General features: G+C 38.1%; 1 protein-coding gene across 1 annotated transcript in view; it reads right to left on the bottom strand.

Moving 5' to 3' along the window:
* Window positions 1-25,213, bottom strand: part of MGAT4D (MGAT4 family member D) — a 559,080-nt gene that overhangs the window by 296,032 nt on the left and 237,835 nt on the right. The window contains exons 5-6 of the mRNA XM_053703693.1: window positions 21,710-21,756; window positions 785-898 (exon numbers count right to left, since the gene is read on the bottom strand). Coding sequence (XP_053559668.1) covers window positions 785-898; window positions 21,710-21,756 — 161 coding nt within the window. The remainder of the gene's footprint in view (window positions 1-784; window positions 899-21,709; window positions 21,757-25,213) is intronic.

The raw sequence follows: 25,213 nt of genomic DNA on the forward strand, positions 1-25,213 counted from the left end.
ATGCCCCTTCAATATTTTTCAACTACAGCAAAATACAATTTATCCAGCAAAACCATTTTAAAGGGACAGTCAACACCAAAATGGTTATTGTTTAAAAAGATAGACAACGCCTTTACTACCCATTCCCCAGCTTTGAACAACCAACATTTTTATATTATTATTATATTATTATAATATTAATATACTCATAACATTTAAAACTCAAAATTTTCTAAAAGTTTCCAATCCACTACAGACAGCCTCTTATGACATGCTTTTTTATTTATGCGTGTTCATGTGGGCCATAAAGATAATATTGTGCTCACGCCTGTGGAGTTATTTAATAGTCAGCACAACACAGCACTAATTGGCTAAAATGCCATTCAATAGATAATAAATAAAAAGTCATGTGATCAGGGGGCTGTCAGAAAATGCTTAGCTACAATGTAATCACACAGGTAAAAAGTATATTAATATAACTGTGTTGGTTATGCAAAACTGGGGAATGGGTAATAAAGGGATTATCTATCTTTTAAAAAAATAAAAATTCTGGAGTAGACTGTCCCTTTAAAGGACACAAACCAAATGAATGTTACAGATCTACAGTGTCACTTGTCTGTCCTGTCTCTGTGTAAATGGCCATAAACATAGGGTATAAGATAGACTGCCATCACTATAATTTGGAACAGCAAGTTTGGATTTTATTGTAATTATGCACTTTTATATCTATCCTATTTTCTATACAACAGTTGAAAATTAACATGAACCCCATTAGTAACCTCTATTGTTCATGGTGTCACAGTACCTTACTCTCTCTTTGGAGTCCCCAAAGGTTTCCTTAATATTGCTAAAATCTGGGTAATAGAATGTTGGAGGAGCGATGACCTCAAGGACACCAGACTGAATTTCACGGGGAAACCTGCAAGAAGAGAATTAAATATTTATAAATTCACAAGGCACAGATGCAAGTGAAGATAAAGAAGGCTCTACTGGCTTATCTATTAAGGCTTGTCACTCAGTAGATTGTAATTGATTTAAAAGGTTGTTAATGCAATATTCACTGTGTGGTCTCACTATCATGTTGGATGGATAAACATTTATGCTGATTTAGCTACCAAACTAAGGACCTTTTTCCTTCATGAAACAAAAAGCTGAGAATGTTTCATTCCCATAAAATGTTTGATTATATGCCTTAAAACACTTTGCAGTAGACAATTTATTTTGCCTGATTTTCCAGTAATTTAACTGTGAAAAATATAGTGTTTTCATTACCCCCAGAGAGGCTGGAGGGCTTCCTCTTTCATACTGAACAGTGATTGGTTGGTATTTGTCGGAGCACATTTATATTTGTACTATTTTATTCTCCCCTTAAAAGGGAAATTAAACACTAAATAAATGCTAGATAAAAGTATGCATTCAAAGAAAAGATTAGTCTGAGAATAAAATGTAGATTTATTTTTTAAAACATAGCTGTTTAAATATTTATACAATAAGTGTAAAAAATTATTGTCTATAAAACAATGGGAGCTGCCATGTTGTAACTTAAGTTACCTTCTCTACTGTGGCCAATTAGGGACAGTTATAAATAGGTCACTAGAGTGTGTAGCCAATGGTTGTGTGGAATAACATAATTTATGCAAGAACTTACCTGATAAATTCATTTCTTTCATATTAGCAAGAGTCCATGAGCTAGTGACGTATGATATATACATTCCTACCAGGAGGGGCAAAGTTTCCCAAACCTCAAAATGCCTATAAATACACCCCTCACCACACCCACAAATCAGTTTAACGAATAGCCAAGAAGTGGGGTGATAAGAAAGCATAAAAAAACATTATTTATGCTTACCTGATAAATTTATTTCTCTTGTAGTGTATCCAGTCCACGGATCATCCATTACTTATGGGATATTCTCCTTCCCAACAGGAAGTTGCAAGAGGATCACCCAAGCAGAGCCGCTATATAGCTCCTCCCCTCACATGTCATATCCAGTCATTCGACCGAAACAAGACAAAAAAGGAGAAACCATAGGGTGCAGTGGTGACTGTAGTTTAATTAAAATTTAAACCTGCCTTAAAAGGACAGGGCGGGCCGTGGACTGGATACACTACAAGAGAAATAAATTTATCAGGTAAGCATAAATTATGTTTTCTCTTGTTAAGTGTATCCAGTCCACGGATCATCCATTACTTATGGGATACCAATACAAAAGCTAAAGTACACGGATGATGGGAGGGACAAGGCAGGTACTTAAACGGAAGTGACCACTGCCTGTAAAAAACCCTTTCTCCCAAAAATAGCCTCCGAAGAAGCAAAGTATCAAATTTGTTAAATTTGAAAAAGTATGAAGCGCAGACCAAGACTCCGTCTCGTAAATCTGTTCAACAGAAGCCTCCTTCTAAAAAGGCCCAAGTGAAAACCACAGCTCTAGTAGAATGAGCTGTAATCCCTTCAGAAGGCTGCTGTCTAGCAGTCTCATAAGCTAAATGAATTATGCTTTTTAACCAAAAGGACAGAGAGGTTGCTGAAGTCTTTTGACCTCTCCTCTGTCCAGAATAGACAACAAACAAGGTGAATGTTTGATGAAAATCTGTAGTAGCTTGTAAGAAAAACTTTAAAGCACGAGCCACGTCCAAATTGTGTAATAGACGTTCCTTCGTTGAAGAAGGATTAGGATACAAGAACGGAACAACAATCTCTTGAGTGATATTCTTGTTAGATACCACCTTAGGTAAAAACCCAGGTTGGTACGTAGGACTACCTTATCCGTACGGAGGACCAGATAAGGAGAATCATATTGTAACGCAGATAACTCGGAGACTCTACGAGCCAAGGAAATATCTACCAAGAAAGAACTTTCCAAGATAAAAGTTTGATATCTATGGAATGAAAAAGTTCAAACGGAACTCCTAGAAGAACCTTAAGAACCAGGTTTAAGCTCCATGGCGAAGCAACAGTTTTAAACACAGGCTTGGTTCTAACCAAAGCCTGACCAAAAGCCTGAACGTCTAGAATACCTATAGGTGTTCTCCGCCAGCCCCATTTGATTTGGGGAATCTGAGGGGTTATGTATAGTGTGTATGTTTAACCGGTTTTACTTTATTTTATGTATGATTGATTGTTATATGGATTGTTTGTGTCAACCTTTTATGCATTGACTTATTAAATATCACATCTGTGTTTTACTAATTATAGTCACTTGATCATTGATTGCACTTTGATACTGCATTTATTTCACTTTGATTTTTCACTTGGATAAATTGTTTTTATATATATATATATATATATATATATATATATATATATATATATATATATATATATATATATATATATATATATATATATATATGTAGATATTTTCCTTTATTTTTAATTATCACCGATTTTTTATCACAGATTTTGCACATAAATAGTATTTTAACGTATCCCTTAAGGGTCATTGGAATTTTGGATTTTTAATTTTTTGAATGTTTTAACTGGTCACGATACAGTGAATTTTACATTTATTTATATCTATATATCCTACGGTCTCAAAATCATCTTGGAGAAAAGATAATATCTTGGGAATCCAGACTTTACTCCATGAATAACCCTTGGATTCATAACAATAAGATATTTACACCATATCTATGTTAAATTTTCCTAGAGACAGGCTTTCATGCCTGTATTAAGGTATCAATGACTGACTCAGAGAAGCCATGCTTTGATAACATCAAACGTTCAGTCTCCAGGCAGTCCAACTCAGATTAGTTATATTTAGATGGTTGAAAGGACCCTGAGGTAGAGGGTCCTGTCTCAGAAGCATAGACCGTGGTGGAAAGGATGACATGTCCACCAGATCTGCATACCAGGTCCTGCGTGGCCACGCAGGCGCTGTCAAAAAACGCCAAAGCACTCTCATGCTTGATTTTGTGAAAACACCTCCGGAGGGAATTCCCACTCCCCCGGATGAAAAGTCTGACGACTCAGAAAATCCGTCTCCCAGTTCTCAACACCTGGGATATGTATAGCTGATAGACAAGAGTGAGTCTCTGTCCAGAGAATTATTTTAAGACTTCTAACATCACTAGGGAACTTCTGTTTCCCCTTGATGGTTGATGTAAGCCACAGTCGTGATATTGTCCGACTGAAATATGATGTACCTCAGAGTTGCTAACTGAGGCCAAGTCTGAAGAGTATGGAATATCGCTCCCAGTTCCAGAATATTCATTAGGAGGAGGGTCTCCTCCTGAGTCCACTATCCCTGAGCCTTCAGGGAGTTCCAGACTGTATCCCAACCTAAAAGGCTGGCATCTGTTGTAACAATTGTCCCATCTGACCTGCGGAAGGTCATACCCTTGGACAGATGGACCCGAGATAGTCACCAGAGAAGAGAATCTCTGATCTCTTGGTCCAGATTTAACAGGAGAACAAATCTGTGTAATCCCCATTCCTCTGACTGAGCATGCATAGTTGCAGCGATCAGAAAAGTAGGTGTGCAAACAATACTATGTCCCTTGCCGCTACCATTAAGCCGATTACATTCATGTACTAAGCCACCAAAGGGCGCGGATGGAATGAAGAACACGGCAGAAATTTAGAAACTATGACAACCTTGACTCCGTCATGTAAATTTTCTATCAGAATCCCTAGGAGGGAAACCCTTGAGATTGAGGATAGAGAACTCTTTCCTTGTTCACTTTCCACCCATGCGATCTCAGAAATGCCATTACGTCCGTATGAAACTTGGCAACTTGGATGTTTGACGCCTGTATCGGGATGTCGTCTAAATAAGGGGCCATTTTTATGCCCTGCGGTCTAAGGACCGCCAAAGCGACTCCAGAACCCCCATAAAGATTCTTGGGGCTGTAGTTAACCCAAAGGAAAGAGCTACAAACTGATAATGCCTGTCTAGAAAGGCAAACATGAAAAACGATGGTGATCTTTATGCATCGTAATGTGAGGATAAGCATCCTTCAAATCCATTGTAGTCCTCTATTGACTCTCCTGGATCATAGTTAAAATGGTACGAATAGTTTCCAACTTAAATGAAGGAATCTAAGGAATTGGTTTAAGATCTTTAGATCCAAAATAGATCTGAAGGTTCCTTCTCCTTGGGAACCACAAACAGATTTGAGTAAAAATTCTATCTCTGTTCCTCCCCTGGAACTGGATGGGTCTCGTACACAGAGTAAGAATGCCTCTTTCTTTATCCTGTTTGCAGATAATTGTGAAAGGGGAAATCTCCCCTTTTTTTGGGGGGAAAAGCTTTGAAATACAGAAGATATCTCTGGGATATAATTTCCAATGCCCAGGGATCCTGGGCCTCTCTCTCTCTCACCCACGCCTGGGCGAAAAATTAAAGTCTGCCCCCTACAGGATCCGTTACCAGATAGGGAGCCGTTCTACATGCTGTCTTAGAGGCAGCAGCAGGCCCCTTGGCCTGCTTATCTTTGTTCCAGGCCCAGTTGTCACTAGACCGTCTTGGACTAAGCAAAAGTTCCCTCTTGATTTGCCTTAGAGGAAATTGATGCCACGCCTGCCTTGAAGTTTCGAAAGGCACGAAAATTAGACTTTTTTGGCCCTTGATTTGGACCTGCCCTGAGGAAGGGCATTACCTTTTCCTCCAGTGATATTAGCAATAATCTCCTTCAAACCAGGGCCGAAAAGGCCTGCCCCTTGAAGGGAAGTTAAGTAGCTTATTTAGTAAAGTCACGACAGCTGACCATAATATAAGCCATAGCGCTGTGCGCGCCAGCATAGTAAAAAACAGAATTCTTAGCCGTTAGTTTAGACAAAAAAAAAACAAGGCATCAGAAAACAAAGAAATTGGCTAGCTTAAGAGCTCTAAGCTTGTCAAGTATTCATCCAATGGAGTCGCTACCTGTAAAGCCTCATCCAGAGACTCAAACCAGAACGCCGCAGCAGCAGTGACAAAAGCAATGCATGCAAGGGGCTGCAGGATAAAACCTTGTTGAATAAACATTTTCCTAAGGTAACCCTCTAATTTTTTATCCATTGGATCTAAAAAAGCACAACTGACCTCGACAGGGTAAGTGGTACGCTAGCTAGAGTAGAAACTCTTCTCTCCACCTTAGGAACTGTCTGCCATAAGTCCCGTGTGGTGGCAACTATTAGAAACATTTTTCTAAAAATAGGAGGGGAAGAGAACGGCACACCTGGTCTATCCCATTCCTAATTAATAATTTTAGTAAACCTCTTTAGGTATTGGAAAAACATCAGTACACACCGGCACTGCATAGTATTTATCCAGTCTACACAATTTCTCTGGCACTGCGATTGTACACAGTCAATCAGAGCAGCTAAAACCTCCCTGAGCAACAAGTGGAGGTTCTCAAGCATAAAATTTAAATGTAGAAATATCAGAATCAGGTTAAATCATCTTCCCTGAGTCAAAAATATCACCCACAGACCGAAGCTCCCCAGCTTCTGCATATTATGAGGCAGTATCAGACATGGTTCTTAAAGCGTCTGTATGCTCTGTAACTATCCCCAGAGCTATCTTGCTTTCCTTTAATTTCGGGTAGTCTGACTAATACCGCTGCCAGTGTATTATTCACAACCTTTGCCATGTCTTGTAAAATAAACGCTATGGGCGCCCTTTATGTACTTGGCGCCATTTGAGCGTGAGTCCCTGAAGCGGGAGTCGAAGGATCTGACACGTGGGGAGAGTTAGTCAGCATAACTTCCCCCTCGACAGAATCCTCTGGTAAATAAACGCTATGGGCGCCCTTGATGTACTTGGCGCCATTTGAGCGTGAGTCCCTAAAGCGGGAGTCAAAGGGTCTGACACGTGGGGAGAGTTGGTCGGCATAACTTCCCCCTCGACAGAATCCTCTGGTGATAATGTTTTTAAAGACAAAAAAAATCTTTATTGTTCAAAACATGAAATCAGTACATCTGGTACACATTCTAAGATGGGGTTCCACCATGGCTTTAAACATAATGAACACAGAGCTTCCTCTATGTCAGACATGTTAGAACAGACTAATAATGAGACTAGTAAGCTTAGAAAACACTTTAAATCAGGTTAACAAGCAAATATAAAAAACGTTACTGTGCCTTTAAGAGAAACAAATTTTGTCAAAATTTGAAAAACAGTGAAAAAAGGCAGTAAATCAAACGAAATTTTTACAGTATATGTAATAAGGTAACAGAGCATTGCACCCACTTGCAAATGGATGATTAACCCCTTAATGCAAAAAATAGATTAAAAAAACGACAGACGTTTTTAAACAGACACAACAAAACTGCCACAGCTGAGCTGTGGATTACCTTCCCTATAAACGATTTTGGAAGTCTTTTTAGCCCTTTAGAGATGTCCTGTAGTAAACATGGGACTGCTGAGGGAATCTGGATGATTCATTTTGTAATTTTAACTGCGCAAAAAACGCTAAATTAGGTCCCTCCCACTCATATTACAACAGTGGGAAGCCTCAGTTAACTGTTTCTATACAGAATTTAAGCCAGCCATGTGGAAAAATTAGACCCCAATACGTTTTATCACCAAACATATGTCAAAAAACGATTAAACATGCCAGCAAATGTTTTAAAATACATTTTTATAAGAGTATGTATCTCTATTAATCAGCCTGATACCAGTCGCTTTCACTGCATTTAAGGCTATACTAACATTACAGTTTTATCACCAATGTACGTTAAAAAACGATTAAACATGCCAGTAAACGTTTTAAAACACATTTTTATGAGAGTATGTATCTCTATTAATAAGCCTTATACCAGTCGCTATCACTGCATTCAAGGCTTTACTTACATTACTTCGGTATCAGCAGTATTTTCTTAGTCAATTCCATTCCTTAGAAAAATATTTTACTGCACATACCTTATTTGCAGGCAAAAACTGCAGGCCATTCCCCCTCTGAAGTACCTCACTCCTCAGAATGTGTGAGAACAGCAAATGGATCTTAGTTACTTCTGCTAAGATCATAGAAAAACGCAGGCAGATTCTTCTTCCAAATACTGCCTGAGATAAACAGCACACTCCGGTGCCATTTAAAAATAACAAACTTTTGATTGAAGAAATAAACTAAGTATAAAACACCACAGTCCTCTAACGACCTCCATCTATGTTGAGAGTTGCAAGAGAATGACTGGATATGACATGTGAGGGGAGGAGCTATTTAGCAGCTCAGCTTGGGTGATCCTCTTGCAACTTCCTGTTGGGAAGGAGAATATCCCATAAGTAATGGATGATCCGTGGACTGGATACACTTAACAAGAGAAATAAGGAATTGGAATAATTGTGCTTTATACAAAAAAATCATAACCACCATAAAAAGGGTGGGCCTCATGGACTCTTGCTAATATGAAAGAAATGAATTTATCAGGTAAGTTCTTACATAAATTATGTTTTCTTTCATGTAATTAGCAAGAGTCCATGAGCTAGTGACGTATGGGATATAAATACCCAAGATGTGGAACTTCCACGCAAGAGTCACTAGAGAGGGAGGGATAAAATAAAGACAGCCAATTCCGCTGAAAAATAATCCACAACCCAAAAAAGTGAAACAAATTGATTGAAACTATAAGCAGAAGAATCAAACTGAAACAGCTGCCTGAAGTACTTTTCTACCAAAAACTGCTTCAGAAGAAGAAAAAACATAAAAATGGTAGAATTTAGTAAAAGTATGCAAAGAAGACCAAGTAGCTGCTTTGCAAATTTGATCAACTGAAGCTTCATTCCTAAACGCCCAGGAAGTAGAAACTGACCTAGTAGAATGAGCTGTAATTCTTTGAGGCGGAGTTTTACCCGACTCAACATAAGCATGATGAATCAAAGACTTTAACCAAGATGCCAGAGAAACGGCAGAGGCCTTCTGGCCTTTCCTGGAACCGGAAAAGATAACAAATAGACTAGAAGTCTTTCGGAAATCTTTAGTAGCTTCAACATAATATTTCAAAGCTCTAACTACATCCAAAGAATACAACGATCTTTCCTTAGAATTCTTAGGATTAGGACATAATGAAGGAACCACAATTTCTCTACTAATGTTGTTAGAATTCACAACCTTAGGTAAAAATTTTAATGAAGTTCGCAACACCGCCTTATCCTGATGAAAAATCAGAAAAGGAGACTCACAAGAAAGAGCAGATAATTCAGAAACTCTTCTAGCAGAAGAGATGGCCAAAAGAAACAAAACTTTCCAAGAAAGTAATTTAATATCCAGCGAATGCATAGGTTCAAACGGAGGAGCTTCAAGAGCCCTCAAAACCAAATTCAAACTCCAAGGAGGAGAAATTGACTTAATGACAGGTTTAATACGAACCAAAGCCTGTACAAAACAATGAATATCAGGAAGATTAGCAATCTTTCTGTGAAACAGCACAGAGATAGCAGAATTTTGACCTTTCAAGGAACTTGCAGACAAGCCTTTATTCAGACCATCCTGGAGAAACTGTAAAATTCTAGGAATTCTAAAAGAATGCCAAGAAAAATGATGAGAAGAACACCAAGCAATGTAAGTCTTCCAGACTCGATAATATATCTTCCTAGACACAGATTTACGAGCCTGCAATATAGTATTAATTACGGAGTCAGAGAAACCTCTATGACTGAGAATCAAGCGTTCAATCTCCATACCTTCAAATTTAATGATTTGAGATCCTGATGGAAAAAAGGACATTGGTCTTAACTGAAGAGTCCAAGGTTGGCAAGTAGCCATCCGAACAAGATCCGCATACCAAAACCTGTGAGGTCATGCTGGAGCCACCAGCAGAACAAACGAACGCTCCTTTAGAATCTTGGAGATCACTCTTGGAAGAAGAACTAGAGGCGGAAAGATATAGGCAGGATGATACTTCCAAGGAAGTGACAATGCATCCACTGCCTCCGCCTGAGGATCCCTGGATCTGGACAGATACCTGGGAAGCTTCTTGTTTAGATGAGAAACCATCAGATCTATTTCTGGAAGTCCCCAGATTTGAACAATCTGAAGAAAAACTTCTGGGTGAAGAGACTATTCGCCCGGATGTAACGTCTGGCGGCTGAGATAATCCGCTTCCCAATTGTCTATACCTGGGATGTGAACCACAGAAATTAGACAGGAGCTGGATTCCGCCCATACAAGTATTCGAGATACTTCTTTCATGGCCAGAGGACTGTGAGTCCCTCCTTGATGATTGACATATGCCACGGTTGTGACATTGTCCGTCTGAAAACAAATGAACGATTCTCTCTTCAGAAGAGGCCACGACTGAAGAGCTCTGAAAATCGCACGGAGTTCCAAAATGTTGATTGGTAAACTCGCCTCCTGAGATTTCCAAACCCCCTGCGCTGTCAGAGACCCCCATACAGCTCCCCAACCTGTCAGACTCGCATATGTTGAGATCACAGTCCAGGATGGAAGAACAAAAGAAGCCCCCTGAACTAGACGATGGTTGTCTGTCCACCACGTCAGAGAGTGTTGAACAATCGGATTTAAAGATATTAACTGTGATATATTTGTATAATCCCTGCACCACTGGTTCAGCATACAGAGCTGAAGAGGTCGCATGTGAAAACAAGCAAAGGGGATCGCGTCCGATGCAGCAGTCATAAGACCTAGAATTTCCATGCATAAGGCTACCGAAGGGAATGTTTGAGACTGAAGGTTTCGACAGGCTGAAACCAACTTCAGACGTGTTTTGTCCGTTAGAGACAGAGTCATGGACACTGAATCTATCTGGAAACCTAAAAAGGTTACTCTTGTCTGAGGAATCAATGAACTTTTTGGTAAATTGATCCTCCAACCATGTTCTTGAAGAAACTATATAAGTTGATTCGTATGAGATTCTGCTAAATGTGAAGACTGAGCAAGTACCAAGATATCATCCAAATAAGGAAATACCACAATACCCTGTTCTCTGATTACAGATAGCAGGGCACGAGAACCTTTGTAAAAATCCTTGGAGCTGTTGCTAGGCCGAATGGCAGAGCCACAAATTGGTAATGCTTGTCTAGAAAAGAGAATCTCAGAAACTGATAGTGATCTGGATGAATCGGAATATGCAGATATGCATCCTGCAAATCTATTGTGGACATATAATGCCCTTGCTGAACAAAAGGTAGAATAGTCCTTATAGTTACCATTTTGAATGTTGGTATCCTTACATAACGATTCAATATTTTTAAATCCAGAACTGGTCTGAAGGAATTTTCCTTCTTTGGCACGATGAATAGATTTGAGTAAAAACCCAGCCCCTGTTCCAGAACTGGAACTGGCACAATTACTCCAGCCAACTCTAGATCTGAAACACATTTCAGAAACGCTTGAGCTTTCACTGGATGTAATGGAACGCGAGAAAGAAAAAATCTTCTTGCAGGAGGCCTTATCTTGAAACCTATTCTGTACCCTTGTGAAACAATGTTCTGAATCCAAAGACTGTGAATCGAATTGATCCAAATTTCTTTGAAAAATCGTAATCTGCCCCCTACCAGCTGGGCTGGAATGGGGGCCGCACCTTCATGTGGACTTGGGAGCTTGTTTTGGCTTTCTAAAAGGTTTGGATTTATTCCAGACCGGAGATGGTTTCCAAACAGAAACTGTTCCTGTAGAGGAAGGATCTGGCTTTTGCTCCTTATTCTGACGAAAGGAACGAAAACTATTAGCAGCCCTATATTTACCTTTAGATTTTTTATCCTGCGGTAAAAAAGTTCCTTTCCCCCCAGTAACAGTTGAAATAATAGAATCCAACTGTGAACCAAACAATTTAATACCTTGGAAAGAGAGGGAAAGCAAAGTTGACTTATAAGACATATCAGCATTCCAAGTTTTAAGCCATAAAGCTCTTCTAGCTAAAATAGCTAAAGACATATACCTGATATCAACCCTAATGATATCAAAGATGGCATCACCAATAAAGTTATTAGCATGTTGAAGAAGATTAACAATGCTCTGAGAATTATGATCTATTACTTGTTGTGCTAAAGCCTCTAACCAGAAAGTTGAAGCTGCAGCAGCATCTGCCAAAGATATAGCAGGTCTAAGAAGATTACCTGAACATAAATAGGCTTTTCTTAGAAAGGATTCAATCTTCCTATCTAATGGATCCTTAAAGGAAGTTCTATCTGCCGTAGGAATAGTAGTACGTTTAGCAAGAGTAGAGATAGCCCCATCAATTTTAGGGATTTTGTCCCAAAACTCTAATCTGTCAGATGGCACAGGATACAATTTTTTAAACCTTTTAGAAGGAGTAAAAGAATTACCCAGATTATTCCATTCCCTGGAAATTACTTCAGAAATGGCATCAGGGACAGGAAAAACTTCCGGAATAACCACAGGAGGTTTAAAAACCGTATTTAAACGTTTAGATTTAGTATCAAGAGGACCAGATTCCTCTATTTCTAATGCAATTAAGACTTCTTTAAGTAAAGAACGAATAAATTCCATTTTAAATAAATATGAAAATTTATCAGTATCAATCTCTGAAACAGACTCCTCTGAACCAGAGAAATAATCATCAGAAACAGAATCAGAATGGTGATGTTCATTTAAAAATTCATCTGAAAAATGAGAAGTTTTAAAAGACCTTTTACGTTTACTGGAAGGAGGAATAACAGACTTAGGCCTAGATTTGGAGTTTGGCGTTAGCCGTGAAAACCAGCGTTAGAAGCTCCTAACGCTGGTTTTAGGCTACCGCCGGTATTTGGAGTCACTCAAAATAGGGTCTAACGCTCACTTTTCAGCCACGACTTTTCCATACCGCAGATCCCCTTACGTCAATTGCGTATCCTATCTTTTCAATGGGATTTTTTCTAACTCCGGTATTTAGAGTAGTTTCTGAAGTGAGCGTTAGACATCTAACGACAAAACTCCAGCCGCAGAAAAAAGTCAGTAGTTAAGAGCTTTCTGGGCTAACGCCGGTTTAAAAAGCTCTTAACTACTGTACTCTAAAGCACACTAACACCCATAAACTACCTATGTACCCCTAAACCGAGGTCCCCCCACATCGCCGACACTCGAATAATTTTTTTTAACCCCTAATCTGCCAACCGCCACCTACGTTATCCTTATGTACCCCTAATCTGCTGCCCCTAACACCGCCGACCCCTGTATTATATTTATTAACCCCTAACCTGCCCCCCACAACGTCGCCTCCACCTAACTACACTTATTAACCCCTAATCTGCCGACCGCAAAGCGCCGCCACCTACGTTATCCTTATGTACCCCTAATTTGCTGCCCCTAACACCGCCGACCCCTATATTATATTTATTAACCCCTAATCTGCCCCCCACAACGTCGCAGCCAGCTACCTACAATAATTAACCCCCAATCTGCCGACCGCAAAGCGCCGCCACCTACGTTATCCTTATGTACCACTAATCTGCTGCCCCTAACACCGCCGACCCCTATATTATATTTATTAACCCCTAATCTGCCCCCCTCAACGTCGCCTCCACCTGCCTACACTTATTAACCCCTAATCTGCCGACTGGAGCTCACCGCTATTCTAATAAATGTATTAACCCCTAAAGCTAAGTCTAACCCTAACACCCCCCTAAATTAAATATAATTTACATCTAACGAAATTAATTAACTCTTATTAAATAAATTATTCCTATTTAAAGATAAATACTTACCTGTAAAATAAATCCTAATATAGCTACAATATAAATTATAATTATATTATAGCTATTTTAGGATTTATATTTATTTTACAGGTAACTTTGTATTTATTTTAACCAGGTACAATAGCTATTAAATAGTTAAGAACTATTTAATAGCTAAAATAGTTAAAATAATTACAAAATTACCTGTAAAATAAATCCTAACCTAAGTTACAATTAAACCTAACACTACACTATCAATAAATTAATTAAATAAACTACCTACAATTAACCTAACACTACACTATCAATAAATTAATTAAATACAATTCCTACAAATAAATACAATTAAATAAACTAGCTAAAGTACAAAAAATAAAAAAGAACTAAGTTACAAAAAATAAAAAAATATTTACAAACATAAGAAAAATATTACAACAATTTTAAACTAATTACACCTACTCTAAGCCCCCTAATAAAATAACAAAGCCCCCCAAAATAAAAAAATGCCCTACCCTATTCTAAATTACTAAAGTTCAAAGCTCTTTAACCTTACCAGCCCTGAACAGGGCCCTTTGCGGGGCATGCCCCAAAGAATTCAGCTCTTTTGCCTGTAAAAAAAAAAACATACAATCCCCCCCCCCCAACATTACAACCCACCACCCACATACCCCTAATCTAACCCAAACCCCCCTTAAATAAACCTAACACTAAGCCCCTGAAGATCTTCCTACCTTATCTTCACCCTGCCAGGTTCACCGATCCGTCCTGAAGAGCTCCTCCGATGTCCTGATCCAAGCCCAAGCGGGGGGCTGAAGAGGTCCATGATCCGGCTGAAGTCTTCATCCAAGCGGGAGCTGAAGAGGTCCATGATCCGGATGAAGTCTTCATCCAAGCGGGAGCTGAAGAGGTCCATGATCCGGATGAAGTCTTCTATAAACGGCATCTTCAATCTTCTTTCTTCCGGATCCATCTTGCAGACCTCCGACGCGGAACATCCTCTTCTCCCGACGCCTACTAGCCGAATGACGGTTCCTTTAAGGGACGTCATCCAAGATGGCGTCCCTCGAATTCCGATTGGCTGATAGGATTCTATCAGCCAATCGGAATTAAGGTAGGAATATTCTGATTGGCTGATGGAATCAGCCAATCAGAATCAAGTTCAATCCGATTGGCTGATCCAATCAGCCAGATTGAGCTTGCATTCTATTGGCTGATCGGACAGCCAATAGAATGCAAGCTCAATCTGATTGGCTGATTGGATCAGCCAATCGGATTGAACTTGATTCTGATTGGCTGATCCAATCAGAATATTCCTACCTTAATTCCGATTGGCTGATAGAATCATATCAGCCAATCGGAATTCGAGGGACGCCATCTTGGATGACGTCCCTTAAAGGAACCGTCATTCGGCTAGTTTTTAAGCAAAATTTATCAAATTCCTTAAATGACAGTTTCAGGAATAGGAAAGAATGCCAATGAACAAGCTTCTAGCAACCAGAAGCAAATAAACAATGAGACTTAAATAATGTGGAGACAATAATGATGCCCATATTTTTTAGCGCCAAAAAAAGACGCCCACATTATTTGTCGCCTAAATGCTTTGGCGCCAAAAATGACTCCACATCCGGCGACGCCGACATCTTTGGTGCAAAAAACGTCAAAAAAATGACGCAAATACAAAACAACTTCCGGTGACACGTATGACGCCGGAAATGACAAGGAAAAAAAAATTTTGCGCCAAAAAAGTCCGAGCCAAGAATGACGCAATAAAATGAAGCATTTTCAGCCCCCGCGAGCCTAAAAGCCCACAGGAAAAAAGTCAAATTTTTTAAGGTAAGAAAATTTTAATATTCAAATGCATTATCCCAAATAATGAAACTGACTGTCTGAAATAAGGAATATTGAACATCCTGAATCAAGACAAATAAATGTTTCAACACATATATTTAGAACTTTATTTAAAAGTGCGCAACCATAGCTTAGAGTGTCACAGAAATTAAGACTTACTTACCCCAGGACACTCCTCTACATGTAGTAGATAGCCAAACCAGTACTGAAACGAGAATCAGTAGAGGTAATGGTATATATAAGAGTATATCGTCGATCTGAAAAGGGAGGTAAGAGATGAATCTCTACGACCGATAACAGAGAACCTATGAAATAGACCCTGCAGAAGGAGATCATTGAATTCAAATAGGCAATACTCTCTTCACATCCCTCTGACATTCACTGCACACTGAGAGGAAAACCGGGCTCCAGCCTGCTGCAAAGCGCATATCAACGAAGAATCTAGCACAAACTTACTTCACCACCTACAAGGGAGGCAAAGTTTGTAAAACTGATTTGTGGGTGTGGTGAGGGGTGTATTTATAGGCATTTTGAGGTTTGGGAAACTTTGCCCCTCCTGGTAGAAATGTATATCTCATACGTCACTAGCTCATGGACTCTTGCTAATTACATGAAAGAAATAACAGTGTTCTGCACTTCTATTTTTAACAGGAACTGAAAAGCTCACAATTTCAGAATGGAATTACAGGGAAAGGGGACAAAATAAATAATGAAAGTATATTGCAGAGGTTTGTTTTATATACAGTATACACAATTTATTATTTTATATATCCATATCAAAGTGCTTACTGTCCCTTTAAATTTGTTCCCAACGATCAAATTTCACCTGCAAGAGTGCGTTAAATAGTTTACAAATGTATTTTGTCATTTGGAATAGCTGCATTTGCCTATGGTATCCCTACCTAAACTCAAAATGTCAATACTTAAAAGGGATATGAAAAGCAAACATTTTATTTTGTGATTCAGATAGAGCATACATGAGAACGAAGCTAATTTGATAATAGAAGTAAACTGGAAAGTTTTTTTAAAAATTGTAGGCTCTGTCTGAATCACAAAATATTTTTTGGGGGGTTTCATATAACTAAGTATTGGCTATAAAAAAGCTATATAAACATAGTCAGCAGAAGGAATTACACTCCCAGTAGCTGGTAGGAGAGATAAGTAATTGTTCTCTCTAAGGGCCTGATGATCAAAAGCTCTCCACTCAGATGAGATGATCTAAGATAACTAAATAAAATAATGTAAAAACTTTTATCTTGGGAGATATTTATGTCATTATGCCGAGTCCTGTATGTGAAGGAGAGACTCCTACTTTACAATGTCTCCATGTTGGTGAGCGTTTGTTCATCGGGTCCTAAGTAGTGGGCTTTGGTATATAAACAGACAAGATAAGGAAGTGTGGCTATAGAAAGTGATAAGGTCCGATTACCCTGCAAGCTCCGCCCATTGTAATGGGTTGTGGTTTCAAAGAACAAAATCAGCTATTTAAACCAACATGAGCAAGTTCTCATACATTTAATACTCTGCTGTTGGTATAACAAGCCATTGGAAACAAATTAAGGAAAAAACAATTTTACAGTACACTGTCCCTTAAATTTGCCACAACAGAGAAAGATAGCATTCATGAGGCTTTTGAAGTGTGGTGTGTAGTAATTAAAAAAAAAAAAGTTTTAAATGCTGTCAAAGCATTTATTTTGAAAGCAGGTTGTTTGCTGTACAGTAATTTTTTATTGTAAAATTGAAAAATTGTATTTGGAAAAAAAAAAAAGTGTAAATATATTATAATACTCTTATATCCCTTTAACAGTACAGTATTTTGCTTTGTCTCAGATACCAATGTTCTAAAACAGGGGTAGTCAACTATGGCTCTCCAAAAGTTTTAGGAACTACATTTCTCATGATCTTAAGACACTTTAAGCTGGCTAAGCATCATGGGAAATGTAGTTCCAAAACCTCTTGAGCGCCAAGGTTCAGCACCCCTGGTCTTAAAGGACATAAAACTCAAAACTGAAATGTACATGCAACACCGCCACTGCTTAAAAGGCAAATATTTTATTAGACAGGACAACAGGGGCACCCACAGTGGGTCCCGCGATTTGGGGAGCCCCAGACTATCAGGCGTAATGACCTGAGATACCGTAATGTACATCCTGTATTTAAATTATGAAGGAGAGTTTATGATATCACCATGTGTAACCTCCTTAATAACATGTCTGGAACTTAAGGACACCCACTGTTCCCTGTACGTCAGCTGTGTGCTGTGCTCTGATAGTGGCAGTCTTGTCACCAGTGGTGAGATGACACCATTTCTGCTTGTCACACTAGTAAGGCGGGGCAGAAATAGCAGTGAGATCACGCCAGGCTAGTGATCATAGGGGCAGGGTGATTGCATACTTTAAATGCAGCCTAGATACCAGGCTCAATGGGCAATCTCTAGATGCCTAAGGAGTGAGGCAGTCCAGTGATGCCCAATAAAGTTCCCCGTGGTCATGTGACCACTGTGAGCGTGTGTCTGCCTATCTGTCCTACTATCCATCTATATATTTATATATTAGCTAAATTTACATTTTGCTAATACAGGTGTAATACAAACATGAATTTCATTTCTGAGGGGTTTTTTTTATAAGAAATAAAACAATCCGTAAAGTTTTCCCTTTGTGATGTAGGCGGTTTTAAATTTACTTTAAGAGAGTTAGTATTAATATTCTGTGATTTCATATGGGAAGAGTGATTTGGTTGTCTCTATCCTACATTGTAAATTATTTAATAATTAGCCTGAACACTTAAAGGGACATAATACTCATATGCTAAAGCACTTGAAACTGATGCAGTATAACTATAAAAAGCTGACCGGAAAATATCACCTGAGCATTTCTATGTAAATAAGGAAGATATTTTACCTCACAATCTCCTCAGCTCAGCAGAGTAAGTTCTGTGTAAAAAGTTATACTCAGCAGGTAAAAAAAAATAAAAAAAAATGAAGAAATGAACAGCAGTCAATCGGCATCAGCAGTGCTTAGTTCATGAACTCTTTTACTATGATCTCATGAGATTTGACTTAACTCTCATGAGATTTCACTGTAAACTTCCTAGACCGAATAGGGAAATAACATGAGTGCACGAGGCTCAACTCTTCGGCTGTCCCGGGACAGACATACTGATTTGCTGCTTAGAAGTCCTTTACAATGGGATGTGGCTACTGTGAAACTTTAGAGGTAAAATATCTTTCTTTTTTACATAGAGATGTTCAGGCGATATTTTCTAGTCAGCTTTTTACAGCTATACTGCATCACTTTCAAGTGTTTAAAAATTTGGGTATTATGGCCCTTTAAATATAATGTATGCTACATGTAAACAGTGTAACACTTACCAAAATGTAGAAAAAGATAAAAAAGTTATCATTTACATGGAATTACAAGTAATAAGCTACTTAACCAAAAAATTTAATTTAACTTTGTATTTCTATGAAGATGGAGTTTAACCATTGCAGTACCAAGAAATTATTGTAGCCCAGGACAATATGGAAAGTATACTTTTGCACGCCACTGGTAACACATTATACTCTAAAGCAAAGTTTGTGGAGTGTGAGCTGCATATGGTGTATGGGGCAGGAGGTGAGGCACCTGATTGGCTGTGCTGTCCACCAACAGAAGAAAGAAAACATAGAACAGCGCTTATGGTAAATAGTCGCCTCTTAGTGATTTTTTTTAATTGTGTTTTTAGCAAAATCATCTTGGGACTGCAATGGTTCAAATAACATTTAGTACTTTCAAATGTTTAGTGTCCCTTTTAGGCATCTGTAGTTCAGTTTCATAAACAAGCCACTTTATAAGCAATACCTAGAACAGCTTGTTCTTTGGTTATAAGGTGGTAATACCAATATTGAAAGGTTTCCAGTTTAAGAACTCCGTTTAAAGGACACTATTACTGTAAAACTAGTTTCCCCTTAATGTTTTTCCAATGACTTGTTATACAAGCTGCAGAGTATAAAATGTGGGGAATTTCTCAATTAGGTTTATTTTTGAAGATGCAATATCTGTATTTTTCCCACTGGAGAACACAACCCATTTAGTTGAAATAATTTTTATTGGTACAAATCATATCAGATCAAACAGGACATTAACATTAGACATAATAACAGTACTATTCCTTTCTTTATCTTTTACTTTGTTTTATCCCCCTTTTCCTTCCCTCTTATAAAAAGAAAAAGAAAGCAGAAACAATATTTTAAAAGAAATTTGAACCAATTAATAACAAAATTAAAACATGAACTGTTCCCGTCGAGCAGTAGAGCTATCTTTATATTACCTTAGTTTATATCTTTTATTTCCTTTTCTTGACATTTTACCTTAATCATTTATTTATTTCTTCTAGTCGTTGTTCCTATGTGTGAGAGACTTTGTAATTATATACTGGATTCCCTTTCAGCAGGCTCTGAGTGATATCCGAGTTATTAAGTCTATCTATTTTATGTTTATTCATTATCCAATGCATCCATCGGTTTTGAAAGTGGCCTGATGTGCCCTGCATCCACGCAGCGGATTCGGACATCGTATAAATATCCTCTATTTTGTCTATTACTTCAGACCATCTCGGAGCCCCCACCTTCAAGTACCTAGCTATACATGTTCTTGTGGCAGTGCAGAGAATATTGATTAATGTGTTAGTGGATGTGTTGAAAGATTCCTGTGGGATGTGTAGTAGAGCTTGAGATGCTGTCAGCCTACATGTGTCTCCCAGTATGGTCTCTAGTAGCTTTGCAAGGTTATCCCATGTAGGTTTTATTCTTGGGCACTCCCACCACATGTGAATATAAGATCCGATCTCTGCACAGCCTCTGTAGCATAGCCTGTTTCTCTGGGGAGTATAATGTGACGACTTTAATGGTGTGAGGTACCATCTATATGAAGTCTTAAGTGCATTTTCTATAAGGACCGCTCCTACCAGTCCTCTACTAATCTTGCAAAAGATATTTTGCCATTCTTCCTTTTCGTGTATTTCCCCTAGGTCTTGTTCCCATCTTTCATGTAATTTTAGCTTTGTTTGATTCTTGGCTTCCTGTATTGCTAAATAAATTTGTGAGATTATTTTATTTTTCCTATTAGGTGACAATATGAGCCGTTCTAAAGTGGTATATGTGGTGAATGCATTGCCTTGCCTAAATATATTGATAGCACTAGAGATTTGTAGATATAGAAACCATTGAAGATCAATTGGGAACACAACCCATTTAAAGGGACACTGAACCCCAATTTTTTATTTCATGATTTAGATAGAGCATGCAATTTTAAGCAACTTTCTAATTTACTCCTATTATCAATTTTTCTTCATTCTCTTGGAATCTGTATTTGAAAAGCAAAAATGTAAGTTTAGATGCCGGCCCATTTTGGTGAACAACCTGGGTTGTTCTTGCTGATTGGTGGATTGATTTAACCGACCAATAAACAAGTTCTGAACCAAAAAAATTACTTAGATGAAAATAAAGATAACAAGAGAACAAAAAAAAATGGTAATAGGAGTAAATTAGAAAGCTGCTTAAAATTGCATGCTCTATAAGAATCACGAAATAAAAAAATGTGGGTTCAGTGTCCCTTTAAATGGGCTTGCAGAAAGTGCAGACATCCTTATATCTTCTATTTACACAAAAAGCCTCCTTAGCTTATCTCTGTGTATACACAAAAGCAGATGTCTCTTCCACCAACCTGGGGCGATGCCGATTCTGGTTTACATAGCTTTTCTTTATAGAATACAAAAAGTATTCATATTTTCAGTATAGGTGGTGGTTTTAACAGCAAAAAACAGCCATTTCAAATGACAAAATAAAAAGTTAAATGAGCTATCTGTAAACAACCTAATACACTTCAGCAGTTATATTAAATCATTAGGAACACATTCAAAGTAAAAATAATGTTATAATAGAGGGTCACTTTAAGTATTTTTTTTTTTTTTTTTTTTTTTAAATATACGCATTACATATATCAACAATTAAGCACTGCAAAACATTTGCATAAAACTAAATGTTTTAAAAAGATTTAAACCATTATTTTGTTAGCATAATCAGGCACTGTTTTGCAGTCATTGGACACACCCTTTGAAAGAATTCCTGTGTTGGTCTACTACAGTGTTTCTCAACTCCTATCTGGTCTGTTAGGGGTAGGACGACTGGAGTTGAGAAACACTAATCTACTGTACATCACTTGCTGTGACCAGTTAGGAACACATTAATCACTGTGTACTATTAGAATTCCAATTTAGCAGCAAAGTGTTACAATTGTATTTATTTAAAACTCGCACTAAAATGTTATTTACAAGCATAAAGTGCTTACCTTTCTTTTATACTGTTAGCAAGACTATCCACGTACTGATCATTAACCTGAAACAAAATCATTTGGTGAGAAGCAAGCAAAAATAATCTGACTGTTTAATCCTAGTTATCTAATACACCGTGAAATACCAAATTATATTAAAATGTCAAAGACCTTTAAAGTGAAGGTCAATTTAGATGAATCGGTGCCCAGTTTTTAATAATCCTATTAAAAACAAGCACTTTAATTCATCAAAATTGACATTTCACTTGTTTTCTTCATATACTTAACTTTTAATCCTGACAGCTGCTGCAGCGATTCCTCCGCCCGTCGCAAGCCCTCTTCGCGGGTCAAAAATGACATATCCGGCTTCCTGCAATTAACCCTCCCTGGAGGGGGGGTTGGAAGCCGTGATTGGAGGAAGCCGGATTCGTCATTTCTGACGTATAAAAAGGCTTTCGATGGCCGGGGGAATCGCTGGAGCGGCTGTGAAGATTAACAGGTAAGTATTTTAAGAAAACGAGTGAAATGTCAATTTTGATGAATTAAAGTGCCCTTCTTTTTAATAGGTTTATTAAAAACCAGGCACCAATTCATCTAAATTGACCTTCACTTTAATACTAATAGAGCTGTAAATAGCCAGCCAAACCTAAAAAGAAAAAAGATTTAACGATCAGTAAAGGAAAGATTTCTGAAGTGAGCAGTGTTTTAATAGTATATAATAAATAGCAAATCGGTTAAAGTTCTTTATAAATATTTACATTCACTGCACTTAATGTTTTTCGTCCTACTATGGGCCAGATTTAAAGGGACAGTCTACCATAGAATTGTTATTGTTTTAAAAGACAGCTAATCCCTTTATTACCCATTCCCCAGTTTTGCATAACCAACACAGTTATATTAATATACTTTTTACCTCTGATTACCTTGTATCTAGGAACCTTCTTCCAGCCCCCTGATCACATGACTGTGACTGTTTATTATCTATTGTCTTAAATTTAGCATTGTTTTGTGCTAAATATTAAATAACCACTGTGCCTGAACACAGTGTTATCTATATGGCCCACGTGTACTTTCTGTCTCTTTGTGTTGAAAAGATTTAAAAAGCATGTGATAAGAGGCAGCCCTCAAAGGCTTAGAAATTCGCATATGAGCCTACCTAGGTTTAGTTTAAACTAAGAATACCAAGAGAAAAAAAGCAAATTTGATGATAAAAGTAAATTGGAAAGTTGATTAAAATTAAAAGTCCTATCTGAATAATGAAAGTTTAATTTATACTAAACTGTCCCTTTAAGAAAGTAAGGGGGGCAGGGGCATAACATCTTCTCCGCTGTCTGCCCCTGGCCTCGCGTCTAGCGGACAGCAATACGCTGCTCACATTTACCATTGCACACTACGGCTAGTGTGCAATGCCACCCGTTGCTCACAGCCAATCGCACACAAGCAAGGGCCGTCAATCTCCTGGTCAGAAAAGTCTGGGGGAATTTAACATATGCCACATAACAGGTGAAGAAGTGGTTAAAGGAACACTAAAGACAAAATTAAAAACTTTAATTACTCAGAGCATGCAATTTTAAACAACTTTCCAATTTATTTCCATTAACAAAGTGTGCATAGTCTTTTTATATTTACACTTTTTGAGACACTGGCTCCTACTGAGCATGTGCAAGAATTCCCAGAAAATATGTATATGCATTTGTGATTGGCTGATGGCTGTCACATGATACAGGAGGAGAGGAAATAGACAGAACTGAAATTTGTCAGAAAAAATCTACTACTCATTTTAAGTTCAGACTAAGTGCTACTGCATTGTCTTTTTTATGATGCATTTGTAGATTATGCAAATTTACTGTATTTACTGGTCCTTTAAGTAGCAGCAGTCTGATGACCACTGCTTCTTAAATCTCGGGTACTGGTCATACCAGCAGCCAATGACGCTCAGACCCCTTGATAAATGGGGCTCTATGTGTTGATTAAAGTTTTTAAAGAAATACAATAAATATAATATGATATATTTTTTTATCAATCAGTCCTACTATATATTAATAGTTCTTTATTATAGGTATTGCCATCACAGTACACCCCACACAGGCTAGCCAGCAATGACAGACTGCATTGTGTACTGCAGTACTGAGGAAGAAGCTCTAGTAGATTATTAATTCATGTAGAGTGTTCTACAAAGGACCGTTTTTTATAAAAGAGATGCAATTACATTTATTTGCATTAAAATGTTTAGCTAAAGCTATTTAAATTAAAAAAAATCTTCAAAAAAGAAAATGCTCTTATGTGCAAAGGGTGTTAAGCACATAGTTTATATCAGCTCCACAACAGCAATGCATTAATGCAAAAGCTGAAAACATATAGTGAGCCAATGACAACAGACAAATGTGTGCAGTCACCAATCGCAGCAAGCTCCTAGTAGTGCATTGCTGCTGCTGAGAGTATGAACATATAACTTTCAACAAACAAAAACTAAGAGAACAAAGTAAATTTAGCAACAGAGGTAAACTGTAAAGTCTGTTAACCTCTTCGCTACTGAGAATTTCACAGAAAAACTTGCCCAAAGCACAGGATAATTGTTAGCATTTTTGCTATCACTCCGTTTAAACAGAAATAGACGTGGAGACGGCTCAAACCCAGACGTCTGGTTTCTCTGTGTGTATGGATAGCCGGATTGAATTTCCTACATTGTTGCCGGCATTAGCCTAAGTTTGATCCAAAGTTGCAGAAACCGCAAACCGCTCACAATGTGTGTCCGCAAACGGGACCGATCTGCACAAAAGTGAAAGCCAAAACACTACGTCAGGGAAACAAGGGTGAGAGCACACCACAATGAAGAAAAACAAATGTTTTACTTCACAGCTAATGCCGGCGACAATGTAGGAGATCCACTTCGGCAATCCATACACATGGAGAAACCAGAAGTCCAGGTTTTAACCATCATTACGGGGTCCCAGAGAGCTGACCGCTGAGCGCGTCAGCCTGCCTTTCTAAGGCCTATTTACCTTTGGTGCCACCTCAAATCATGAGTGTGATGCTTCTCTTTCCAGTAAATATAGTTTTGCAAACATGTTTACGCTATGTGGTGCCCCATCCCTCTTCTCGTTTCATCCACAGATTTACTTCTTCCCCTGCGGTCTCAAGTGGAGCAGACTCTTAGCCAAAAACGAGATAATAACAATATTGACTCTGGGACACATTTAGTCTCTTGTTTTTTTCTGGTTTTGTACATAATGCTTATTTGATGATATTTGATACATTGTTATATTTTTACTATACACCACTAGTAACAATCAGGGATTGTCTACAACACTTTATAACATTCTCAATCATTGTTTTAATGATTCACACATTATACACAATTTATCCACATTAGCCAATTCCCTTTTTTCATTGACTATCCCATTATTCAAACAGAGCTTGTGCGCCCCTATGAGAAAGTATTATTACTTTTCTTTAGAACCCAAGGTATTGATGTAGGCCCATTTTGGTATATTTCATGCCATCATTTGTACTCAAAATGTA

The sequence above is a fragment of the Bombina bombina genome, chromosome 2 (genome assembly GCF_027579735.1).
Source record: "Bombina bombina isolate aBomBom1 chromosome 2, aBomBom1.pri, whole genome shotgun sequence".
Taxonomy (NCBI): domain Eukaryota; kingdom Metazoa; phylum Chordata; class Amphibia; order Anura; family Bombinatoridae; genus Bombina; species Bombina bombina.